The 12,011-nt window shown below is 35.5% G+C and overlaps 2 protein-coding genes across 5 annotated transcripts; one reads left to right on the forward strand and one right to left on the reverse strand.

Annotated features, from left to right (window-relative positions):
- Positions 1-1,335: 1,335 nt before the first annotated feature.
- On the forward strand, positions 1,336-7,166 carry LOC144566228 (PH, RCC1 and FYVE domains-containing protein 1-like). Its single transcript, XM_078316184.1, has 9 exons — positions 1,336-1,900; positions 2,239-2,325; positions 2,480-2,569; positions 2,664-2,744; positions 2,835-3,023; positions 3,198-5,243; positions 5,356-5,502; positions 5,587-5,882; positions 6,712-7,166. Exons 1-9 carry the CDS (start codon positions 1,808-1,810, stop codon positions 6,845-6,847), a joined length of 3,165 nt encoding a protein of 1,054 aa, XP_078172310.1. The 5' UTR covers positions 1,336-1,807; the 3' UTR covers positions 6,848-7,166.
- On the reverse strand, positions 7,028-11,383 carry LOC144566229 (AP2-like ethylene-responsive transcription factor CRL5). Of its 4 annotated transcripts, XM_078316188.1 has the most exons (9): positions 11,312-11,383; positions 10,871-11,219; positions 10,660-10,742; positions 9,207-9,295; positions 9,033-9,106; positions 8,275-8,325; positions 8,100-8,176; positions 7,705-7,847; positions 7,028-7,650 (listed from the first exon to the last, which is right to left on the reverse strand). In XM_078316188.1, the coding sequence occupies exons 2-8, from the start codon at positions 11,191-11,193 to the stop codon at positions 7,726-7,728; spliced, it is 819 nt and encodes a 272-aa protein (XP_078172314.1). In that variant the 5' UTR covers positions 11,194-11,219; positions 11,312-11,383; the 3' UTR covers positions 7,028-7,650; positions 7,705-7,725. The 4 variants fall into 4 exon arrangements, with proteins under 4 accessions (XP_078172314.1, XP_078172312.1, XP_078172315.1 ...); XM_078316186.1 differs by having other exon boundaries at positions 7,028-7,847; XM_078316189.1 differs by lacking the exon at positions 8,275-8,325 and having other exon boundaries at positions 7,028-7,847.
- Between the last annotated feature and the right edge of the window lie 628 nt (positions 11,384-12,011).

A 12,011-nucleotide genomic window follows, 5' to 3' on the forward strand; every position in this document is an offset into this window, starting at 1 on the left:
TTCAATAGCTACTGAAAAAATTAATTAAAATTGAGTGATCAATTTATTACAAAAACCAAAATTTAATGACCTATGACTGGCGAATTTTTACTCAACATGAAATAATTTTAAAATCGTTCAATGCACATATAAATAGTCTAGATTAGGGATGCACAAAAAATTCGTACTTCGTGATTCAATTCGAGTTTGATTAGAAAAAAAATATAAAAAATTCGATACGAAATAGTTCGAAATTAATTCAAACCAAATTCAAACTAGATCTGGTTGTTCGAAATAGGTTCGCGAACTATTATAGTTCAAAATTCAAAGTAACGTGAACCGTTGATTTCCGCTAATGACTTAAAAGTTAAAACATAAGGTCGCCAGCCATAAGTCATAACTTGTAAGTCGTAACCCTCGCTCTCAGTTCTAAAATCCTAGACGACTTTCACCTCTCGCTTTTGACAACTACGATTACTCTTCCTTGTCGTAAAAAAGTTCATAAAAGATTCAAAATTGAGTTCGTAAAAAATTTAATTCGAAATTAAGTCAAACAAAACTCAAACTGAGATAAGTTCGATTCAGTTTGATTCTAGTCTAGATCTGTCCTTTAACCACGTGCGTTAATATATTATTAGTGATCGCATATATTTAGAACATAAATGTGAAACTATAAAATATTTGAAAGTGAAAATATTATTCATCTCATTTAGAAAGATTGGGAATAGAAAAGAAGTTCTATCACACAATCACCATGTTAATATAAATAGTTTTAGATCTGTCCTTCAACTGCACTCGTCAATATATTATTACTAATCGTACATAGTTAGAAAATAAACGTAGAATTATATAAAAAAAAATGGCTGAAAATAAAATATTACTCACCTCGTTTAGAAAAATCGAAAATAGAAAAAAAATTACATATATTTAGAATATAAACGTAAAATTATAAAAAACGTGAAAATAAAAAATATTAATCTCATTTATTAAAATCAGAATAGAAAATAAATTGTATCACACTATCACTATCATTACTATCATTGCTCACTTTGCCATACTTTCTTCCCGGTAAAGGGGCCCATTGCTTACTATACTCAAGAGAAATTTCTTACTTACTCCCCGATCACGAGAGATTCATGCGCCGTAGGGAGTAACGAGACCGGTGATTGTCGAGGCCAATTGTTCTGAGGTAACAGAATATTTCTGTTTACAATCAAACGGTCCGACCAGAATTCGTGCTAATACAGATTCCACGTGAGTTTTTTAATATTCGTGCAGATTCTGATCAGACGGTCTGGATCTACACAGATATGTGCCGATACCATAGGTTGGTTGAATGAAAAGTTCATCCTTTTACCTACGCGCCGCGACGTAGCGCGCCAAGGAGAGAGAAAACGAACATTTAAGGGTGCTACAGCCCCTATTAGCTGTACTCCTTTTTTTTTCCCCTTTTCCAAATAATTTTCGCAGAAATACCTAAGGCGGTGATATTAATATTATGTTCTTCTTTTGAATCAAAATGGCGAATTTTTCGCACACTTCTGCTCACAATTTGTGATTGTGTGATTTATGATCATAGATTCGATCTCTTTTCCGCTATAGTATGGTATAAAAGGAAAAGTTTTTGGGGATGGTGGTGCGAAGGTGCGGAGAGTTGAGCTGCATTAGGGTTTTATTATGGGGAGAAATGGGATAAGCGACTGATATGGGGTTATTGTGTGGTTGATTCTTGCCACTACTGATTTCTTGAGGCGAGAATCAATCAACCTATCTAGAAGAAAAAGATTTTGTCAAGGAAAAAATAAATTTAGATTATTATTATTATTATATGGTTCAAGATGGGAATCTTTTGAATGTATTGCATGAATGCTGTATGGCTGATTCCATAAGAAGCGGTCCCTTTGGGAGGGATATTGATCAGGTAAAAAGGTTACTTCATCTGGTTGAAATTTCTAATGAATCACCTTTACTGATTTTTAACTATATGTTATATTTTTGGAATTATGTATTATTTCACCGGGGATATTTTTTTACCAGACAGCGTATATTATACTAATGCTGGTAGACTGGGTTGCTGTTGTTACATTTGTCTTAAAATTTAACAAAATTGCAATTCATTTCACACCACGTCAAACAAATACTTGCCAAAAAGAAAAGATTTAAAAATAAATTTGCACTTCATCATGATAATTGATACTTGCTACTTGCTGTACATACTTCCATTTTTTGAATAAAATGCCGAGTTGCATATATTATCAGGCCATAACATTGCTTAAAAAAGGGGCCTACCTGTTGAAGTACGGACGTAGAGGAAAGCCCAAATTCTGTCCCTTCAAGCTTTCTAAAGTACGCTCTCCTATATTTCATTATTATATTTTGTTTGTCTTTGATTTGTTTGTTGATACAAAGTTTTTGTACTGAACTGGCGAGCAATAGAAGCAATAATTACTGCAGATTATTTTTGCTCACAGTGCTTTTTGTTGTAACTTTTTTTTTAAAGGATGAAAATGCTATTATTTGGTACTCAGGAAGCCAAGAGAAACAGCTTAATCTCAACCAGGTTTCTAAGATTATTCCTGGACAGCGTACAGTGAGTTCATATGGCCTTTGTTATAATTGTAATTTAACCAAGCTTTTATATATTATTTAATGACCTCACCTTTGTTCAAAATTTCTCCTTTCAGGCTATATTTCACCGATATCCAAGGCCTGATAAAGAGTACCAGTCATTCTCTCTCATATATGGAGAAAGATCCTTAGATGTGGTGTGTCCGTTTTTTTTCATTTTAAGTCTTTTGCTTGTAATTATTTTTCTTTTCGGTTCTTCTGGTACTAATTAGAAAACACATGGACAGATATGCAAAGATAAGGATGAAGCTGAAGCATGGTTTGTTGGATTGAAGGCACTAATTGCGCGAAAAAACCATAAAAAATTGCAGAAAGATTTCAAAGGCGACAGGAGTTCTTGTGATAGTCTAAGCACTCAAACTACCAAAGATTCAGTATTGACACAGCCTTTCTCTGACAGTGACCGTCAGCACAAGGTCTGAATTTAGGATCCAAACGATGAGATTTTATTTTGCAAACAACAATTGCATCTTATTGGTATTTGCCAAAGACAACATGAGAGCCAAAAATCTAACATGAGCACCGATACTTTGTTTGAAAATATTTAATGTAAACACTCTTTACCTTTCGACTACCTTTTTTTTTTTCAGGCTTTCAAAGATGCCCCTCAAAATTATCAAAACCATCATACATGTCATGGCTTCAAGTCAATGAAGGGTTTAAACTTGCTCTCTGACGTGTTACTCTACACATCTCCATTGAAACATCTGGACAGCAATGAGCTGAATACATCTGTCTCATTCTCTCCTGCAACCGGTGAGGCAATGAGTCGGGTCTCCTCGTATGAGAACCTGCGTGTCAGTATGTCGAGTCAAGTCAGCTCTTCTAGTTATGGCTCGGGTCAGGAAGATTTTGATGCCATGGGAGATGTGCTCATCTGGGGCAATGCACCGGGCACGTACAGCAGCAACATTGATTCAAGCTTGCCACGACCACTTGAGTCGACATGTGTTTTTGACGTTCACTCAGTGGCTTGTGGGGCCCGACATGCAGTTCTTATAAACAAGCAAGGTGAGGTGTACAGTTGGGGGGAGGAACATGGAGGCCGCCTTGGGCATGGCGTAGATGCTGACTCATCTCATCCAAAGCTTATAACCGCTACAAGTGGCTTGAGTATTGATCATGTGGCATGCGGGGAGTTCCACACATGTGCAGTGACCTTATCTGGTGATCTCTATACATGGGGAGATGGGGCCCACAGTCCAGGATTGCTTGGCCATGGGAATGACACCAGCCATTGGATACCTAAACAGCTATGTGGTCCTGTTAGTGGCCTGCATGTGTCGTCAGTGTCATGCGGGCCTTGGCACACAGCTGTTGTAACTTCATCGGGCTACTTGTACACTTTTGGTGACGGTGCTTTCGGAGCACTGGGGCATGGTGACAGAGAGAGTGCAAGAGTGCCTAGATTGGTTGAGGCTTTGAAAGAAATGCGTACCGTGCAGGTTGCCTGTGGTGTGTGGCACACAGCTGCCATTGTAGAAGTTCCTGACATGCGTGTTGATCCGAACTTTCCATCTGGTAAGTTATTTACATGGGGAGATGGTGATAAAGGCCGGTTAGGGCATGGGGACACCGAGCCCAAGCTTTTACCAGGTTGTGTCATGTCACTCTCTGAGCCAGCATTCTGTCGAGTAGCTTGTGGGCATGACATGACCGTTGCTTTGTGTACCTCTGGTCGGGTCTACACCATGGGCAGTACTGCATATGGGCAGCTAGGAGATCCCAACTCTACCGTCAAGTTACCGACATGTGTGGGAGGAAGTATCAAAAATCGTTTTGTGGAAGAGATATCATGTGGGGCCTACCATGTGGCAGTTCTGACAACCAAAACCGAGGTGTACACATGGGGCAAGGGTGCGAACGGCCGTCTGGGGCATGGAGACACAAAAGACAGAAATACCCCTACCCTTGTCGAGGCATTGAAGGACAAACAAGTGAAAATGGTAGTGTGCGGGTCAGATTTCACTGTTGCTATCTGTCTCCACAAATGGATCTCTAGTGCTGACCAGTCGGTCTGTTCGGGTTGTAGGTCACCCTTTAATTTCCGACGGAAGCGTCACAACTGTTACAATTGTGGTTTGGTCTTTTGTAAAATCTGTAGTAACAGAAAAGCAATGCGGGCTTCCCTGGCACCGAGTTTATATAAGCCATACCGTGTTTGCGAAGATTGCTACAGCAAGCTAAAGAAGGAGCCCGGTAACGGTTCTAGGCCGCGAACTCCCAAGGACCACAGCGGACCTTTGCTTATTGAAGAATCCATAGATGGAAACGGTAACACTAGGGTTTACGGCAATCTCTCTCGGCTTTCTTCCGCTGAGTCACGACCTTCGGTTAGCAAAAACATGATCCGTTTACCGCCTTCTTTGTCAATAACAGGACATGGAAACCAGAGTACTACCGACTCTTCTAATACTATTAGTACATGCAAGTCTTCTAAGAGAATGTTTTCGTTATCTGTACCGGCCTCACGTGCGGCATCTCGGTCAGCATCCCCTCTGTCACGTATGGCAAGCACACCCACTGCAGCAATGGCAGCCACTACAGATTGTTTTCCATCGCCTGACATGGGTTTCTTGGGGCCCCACCTAGCAGATGATGGTCTGGCACAGGAGGTCTCTAAGCTGAAATCGCAGGTAAACCTTAGATTTCTCTTCATATAGCTCGAAATATTCATATAAAGAGGATTAAAATATTTTTTTTTCTCGTTTTTATCCACATCTCTATTTGAAATTTGAATTGATGCAGGTGGAGGAATTAACAAGAAAATCAGATATTTTGAAGGATCAATTGGAAAAAACTTCTAAATTGTTGAGAGAAACATCGGCTCGTGCCAAAGAAGAAAGGGCCAAGAACATGGCTGCAACTGAAGTCATTCTCTCTCTCACCAACCAGGTAGAGAGGTGAAAAATAATTATCTTTATTAAACTAAACTAGCATATAAAATATTACAAGCATTATTTTTTTTGTTTCTGGTAGTTGAAAGATATCAAAGAAGCAGAGAATGAGACAGACAAAAATGTAATTCGAGCCTGTAACAAGGGAACTCCACATGCATCGACATCAGAAGAGAATTATGATCACCATCGCTCAAATAATTTGCGTACGACTGGAGGTGCTGGTACTAGTGGTCACTCGGATCATCAGCAACTGTCCTTCAACTGTCACGATGTTATAACACAGGAGGAAGTAGTTGAGCAAGTTGAATCAGGTGTTTACATCACCATAACCTTCTCCCGAATTGGCGATAAGAATCTCAGGCGGATTCGTTTTAGGTACATGAAGATTTTTAAAAATGTCTATAAATAATCTAGTAATTGTAGAGCATCTTATATCCCTTTTTCATTTTGCAGTCTCACCAACTTATTCATATTAAAACTGAAGCCTGCTCAACTAGTTACACTAATAAAATTTATAGAATGTAATTAGCTGAGTGAGGCTACGGTACTATGCATGGTGCATATTGGTGCATATTGGTGCATATTGGTTCGTACTATGGATTAATATCTCCATTTTCAAAGTCCAAACAATCGATCTGAACTGTTCAACATGATCTCCATATGAAAATGTACTTGTAGAACAATTTTACATTTTTTAGAATTTTTTTACTATTTTTTTATATAGTTAGAAAATTACTTGATCTAAAGATTCTAGACCATTCAAAAGCAGCGATTTTCTCCCTATCTAGAAAAATAGTAAAAAGACTAATGTAAAATTTAGTCTACAAGTACATTTTCATATGGAAATCATGTTAAACGGTTCAAATCGACTATTTGAACTTCGAAGACAAAAATATTAATCTGTAATACGGACAAATCCGCGCTATGCACAATACCGTAGCCTCACTCATAATTAACTCTGAACAGATGAAAACATAGCCCTACTAGAAATAAAGCACTTTTTTTTTTTATTCAAGTAGTGAACATATTTTAATTAAGGTCGAAATAGTCAGTTCATCACATTAGTATCTCTAGTACTGCTGGTATAGATTTGGAATTATTTAATATTTTAGTTACTTAGGACACCCATGCCAATAATTGTTGAGAAGCTTCTTTCCGCAAAAGAGATTCTCTCAAACCTTAAAGTATCCAACTAACTATGCAGTAAGAAAAAATTTACTGAGCAACAAGCCGAAGCATGGTGGAATGAGAACCAGCCAAGGCTAAAGGATAAATATGGTATTGTATGTGAGGCAGCTGTTCGAGTTCACGATCCGGTAGCGTCAAAGAAGATTCCTTGATCAAAAGGGGTAGAACCAATCTACTTATTGACATTAGTACTGCGGTTTTACTCTTTCTGCTGATAAATCTGAAGTTTTACAATTTTCAGACACTGATATACTTGAACCAGGTTTCAATTTTACATTATTGCCCCTCAGTAAGTTCATGCGAAGTAGCAGGAAGAGCAGCAGGAGTATGAAAATTTATACTGAAAAGATTAAAATTTAACTGGTTTTGAATTCTTTGGATCTGATCGACTGTAAAAGGTTCTGTTCTTACTACCTCTTAGATAGCAAATTTCACCTTGTAAAGAATCAAATATACAATTTTATACTAAACTTGCAAATGTTTGTAACAGAAATTGTGCAGTATTATACTAGGATAGGATATTGTCTACTTCTGAGAGTGGTGTATTATACTAGGATAGGGTAATGTTAGTTTGTTCTTCTACTCACCAAATTTCTCTTTAACTTGAGCTACGGTAAAAAATGTAGCTACCAAATAAAATAAATGTGCAAGTTAGTTCCCAGTACTGCTGCACCAAATATCTTCACAGTATAGAACTAGAACGCAATTTTGACTCCTTTCAGTTTATATACATAAAAAAAACCTGACTTCTAACTTAGTCTAGGCAGCAAAACATCATAGCATCCTTAGTAATTGGACATGGTAATAACATGCAGCTTAAAGAAAAATATACTATTGAGATTTGTACACAGCATTAATTTAAAAAAGAGGCTCAAGCAAATACTTACACCTCTTCCTATACCTTGATCAATCATATAAACACTTCATTATGGTCTCAAACTCTGCAAACAGAGACCTTGATGAACCATATAAACACTTCATTATGGTATCAAACTCCGCAAATAGAGACCGTGATATGCTTTGATCATATTTATTCTATATGATCGGAAGACATGTCGACATAGTTGCTGATATCAAAATTAGTAATTGCACTTCTCCCGCGTAATTTTACAGCAGCTACATCATACGCCTCAGCAGCTTCTTCCTCTGATTCTAATTGAACAGAAACAAACTTGCAATTATTATATCAGAAACAACTTACAATTATTATATCCTGTAAAACAGGGAGTTGCAAATTTTGGAAAAATCTATTCAGATAAAATCAATTAAGCAACAAAGAACAAAACTAATTAAATAAAGATTAGAAGTCGCACCAAAATTTAGGACTTAATTCTCTCGATAAAGTACAATACAACAAGGAAGTTCTTTTATTTAGTCAATTTTAAAACAAAAAAGTTAACTTACTAAATGTTCCAAGGTAGATGTCTCTAGATCCACAAACTAAGCCAATACGAGCCTGCCACCTCCCATCCTTTTGCCTTCTGTAATTATTAAAAATATTTAAAAAAACATTTTTAAACAGTAAAATAATATAAAATAAATCTTCAAAGAGTACAAATTCGGATAGAAGAAAGATTACTTTGTGACCCCTCTATACACAGAAGTTCCTCTTGAGAAACAACTACTACGCCTAAAAATATAACAAGAGAAACCGCACGGAATTATAACAAAACACTGATCAAATTTTATATTTCTTGAAAAAAATTTACTATTATTTTAGAAGAGGGATTCGATTACACCCTTTTTTGGTGACACCGGATTACACCCTATGTTTACAAAGTCCAAACAGTCGATCCAAACCGTTCAACTTGTTGGATATGTTAAAATGTGCTTGCAGATCAAATTTTACATTTTTCTGAATTTTTTTACTATTTATTAAGACGGGTACAAAAATTCAACGGTATGAATATAGCGATTTTGTTAAATACTTAATAAATAGCAAAAAAATTCCAAAAAATGTAAAATTTGATATGCAAGCACATTTTAACATATCCAACAAGCTTAACGGTTTGGATCGACTATTTGGACTTTGTAAACTTTGAAAATGGAGAGTGTAGTTCGGTGTCACCAAAAAAGGGTGTAATCGGATCCCTCCTCATTTTAGATAAGTACAAAATCATTGTTTTTCGATGGTCTAGAATCTAAATAACAGTTATTTTTGTACCTATCTAAAAAAATAATAAATAATTTCGAAAAATATAAATTTGGTCTCCAATCACATTTTAATATAGTAAAGATCATGTTGAGCTGTTCGGATCGACTGTTTGGACTTTGAAAACGGGGATAAGGATGTGAGGCACGATTGAGATATTTGAACCCTGCTCTTGTTAAATATACCTTCTTATATATGTTACACATGCATCTCTTGACATATTTTTAACATCCTCCAATTGTTTTCCATATTCCGTAACCTGAGAAAATGTGCACCATATTTTAGATCAAGATCATGAATGCAATTCACAGGTAATTAACGGGAAATTCGCACCATCCTACAAGACATGAGGCAGTTACCGGGAAATTCAATTTTGTAGCAGCGCCCCAAAATTTAAGTGCTGCTACATCATAAGCCCTCGCTGCTTTCTCCTCAGTATCATAGCTTCCTAGGAGGAGAAACAAATGCCAAGGAAACGAAGCAAATATTATCGATTGAATAAAGCTCATAATAAGTGTTACTAGGATTTGAGAGAGAATTTAAAGAATATGACTACTTACCTAAATATACTGACAAAGCAGACCAGTAGAAAAAACCATAAAAAATATAAAGTTGTTAGTAAGATTGGCAGAAAAGAAAATATAATAACATAATTAAAAAAGTGCTGCAGATGGGAAGAATTTCTGTTTGGAAAAGAAAATTCGCTAAATTAAAAAAAAAATAGTCAATAGAACTTGAAATCCCATATTATTCTGGAGTGGCTCTGTATTTCTCAGTTAATTGTGGGTCCAATTGTACTCAGTTGCTGATGGGTCTAGATTTTTCAGAAATAATTCAGAGTTAAATAGTACCTGGTATTATCCTTTCAATTTAAGATATGAAATCAAAGTATACAATTGTTCTATGTTCCTACATCGTTATTAATAATATAAATAAAGAATTCAAGTCTCTCTCTTTAATATGGAAGTTGAACTGACATTACTTCTCGTGTTAATCCGAGAATGACCATCTTACGGAACTTACAATTATAATCAAAGAAATATGTGTAAATCTATACCGAGAATAATGGGGACAGTTGAATATTGGCAGTTACCATGACAAAATAATGGTAAAACACACAAGTAAAACAGAGTTATTTTGACTTCATGCAACGCACAATAACGCACAATCAACAGAGAAGGAATGAAAAAAAAATGACTGATGCGATGTGTGAAGCCAAAATAGCTCTGTCATATTTTTTACCCAAAATACACCTTGGAGACTAAAATCAAAGTCTGATTTGTCAATCTCTGTTCGGTCAAAAGGTCAGTTGTTAACAACTGCAACTGCCTCTTTAATCTCCTAGCTACTGCAGCAACATATCAAGTTGTAATCTAAGCGTTTTTCGAGATGATATTTCTTTAAAGCTGTTCTATAATTAGACTGCCTGGGTTTATTTCACTTTAAACTTGTTCTCCAAAATTCCGGTCCATTAGCAACTGGATACAAAATGGTGAGGTTCCGAAAGAGGCGATTACCATAAAATGTTATTTTTGCTCAAAAATGCAACTCAAGATGTTTAGCAATAGTGTTGCATAATATATCAAACAGCTAGTTGTAGTCTTACATTTTATTACATATAGAACATAATTACTATTTCTATACTTCAACCTAGTTACTAATTTATTTTTATTTATTGAATTAATTTATTATACATATCTCTTACACATTTCTATTATTTTCCAAACAGCAGTGTTAAATTAATAATGAGATTTTCACCTGGCAAAAAGCAAAAAAAAAATGATATTTTCTTAAATAGAGCAAATATGCTACCTTGTCTTCCCTTCCGCCTGTGGCCTTCTATACGACGGGTGTTATCCCACAAGTGAGCCTCATATTTGCCACTCCATCTATGCCTAAAATTTCATAATCATAAATACATTTCTCAAATATTCAGGCCACCAGATTTCTCTTTCTTTCAATTTTATTTTCAGGGGCAAAACAGAAACATTGCCAATTATTTACAAGTTTGATTTTGCCTCACCTAGTAACCCCGTGATAATTCGAAGATCGACCAACAGGTGACATTGGTGCAGATGCTTTGTTTCTCGAGCAACTCTCAGTTGATACAACTCCAGTTACTGAGATGCCTCTCTCTTCAATTTTAACTTTACCAGAATCACAATGCTCGTCTTTGCTATTCCCTACTGTTAAATCAACATATTTCTTTGAAAATGAAGCGCCTTCATTGTGAGATTCTGAGTTCAAATTAATATTCAAAAGATTTTCTTCCTTTTCTTCTGTCTGAGATTCAGTAGAACAACTGATCTCGTCATCAAATATAGTAATTTCGTTGCTTTCCTCCATTTGCGCAAATTTACGCAGCTAACAACCTGAGTAGAAAAATAATTTGTTGGTGAACTGATCACATGTGTTAGATTAGATAAATCCCAAAAATAAAGAAAGAAGAAATAGATTGGAGTACCTTCCTTTTCTTTCGATGCCCGATAGATTGATCGAAAGAGAGAAGATAAATGCGCTAAAATGCGAATGCGAGTACAATTAGGGGACAGTATAGATTTTAACGGAATCCGATCGTTGGTTAATTATTCGGATCAATTTAAAAATTTACGTGGCAAATTAATAAGCGTTGATTATTACAGAGGGGAGATAGCTTCGGAATGCGTGCCAGGTTGGAAAGGCCGAGAGACCGACATTTTTATTTTTAATCCATTAAAAAAATATTTTAATAATAATAACCAAAATTTAGTAAAAATTTTAAAAATACACTATCTGTGAAATTTTTTCACGGACTGGAATTTTAATTTTAATTTTTTTTTAAAAAAAACAGAAATTTGTTTTTATTTTTTGTAATGAAATATTAGAAATGTTGGATATATTTCTTTGAAAATAGATGGAATATAATATAATTTGATTTATTAGAAAGATTGTAACAAATAATCCGGATCAATATTTTTCAGGCCGGATTTTTTGCGGCCGTAAGAAAAATTAATATATTTTTTTATGTGTTATTGGAAAAAAATAAAAATACTTAAATTCTGAGTTATTGATCCCGGTTCAAAAGTCACTTCTATGTAATTTAGAAAAAATTGTGTTCCTTCTAGGACATTTAATTTATGAAAAGTGGTATCTATTTTTGAAAAAAAACAAAAATTTTAAGTAAT

Source organism: Carex rostrata, chromosome 15 (assembly GCF_964058835.1).
Source record: "Carex rostrata chromosome 15, lpCarRost1.2, whole genome shotgun sequence".
NCBI classification, from domain to species: domain Eukaryota; kingdom Viridiplantae; phylum Streptophyta; class Magnoliopsida; order Poales; family Cyperaceae; genus Carex; species Carex rostrata.

Coding starts and splice junctions, on each gene's coding strand:
- LOC144566228 (XM_078316184.1), top strand. CDS start 1,808: ATGGTTCAAGATGGGAATCTTTTGAATGTATTGCATGAATGCTGTATG. Junction 2,326..2,479: donor GTCCCTTCAAGCTTTCTAAA/GTACGCTCTCCT, acceptor TTTTTTTTAAAG/GATGAAAATGCTATTATTTG. Junction 5,503..5,586: donor TTCTCTCTCTCACCAACCAG/GTAGAGAGGTGA, acceptor TGTTTCTGGTAG/TTGAAAGATATCAAAGAAGC.
- LOC144566229 (XM_078316188.1), bottom strand. CDS start 11,193: ATGGAGGAAAGCAACGAAATTACTATATTTGATGACGAGATCAGTTGT. Junction 9,296..10,659: donor CAGGCGGAAGGGAAGACAAG/GTAGCATATTTG, acceptor TTCTCCTCCTAG/GAAGCTATGATACTGAGGAG. Junction 8,177..8,274: donor GTGTATAGAGGGGTCACAAA/GTAATCTTTCTT, acceptor TAATAATTACAG/AAGGCAAAAGGATGGGAGGT.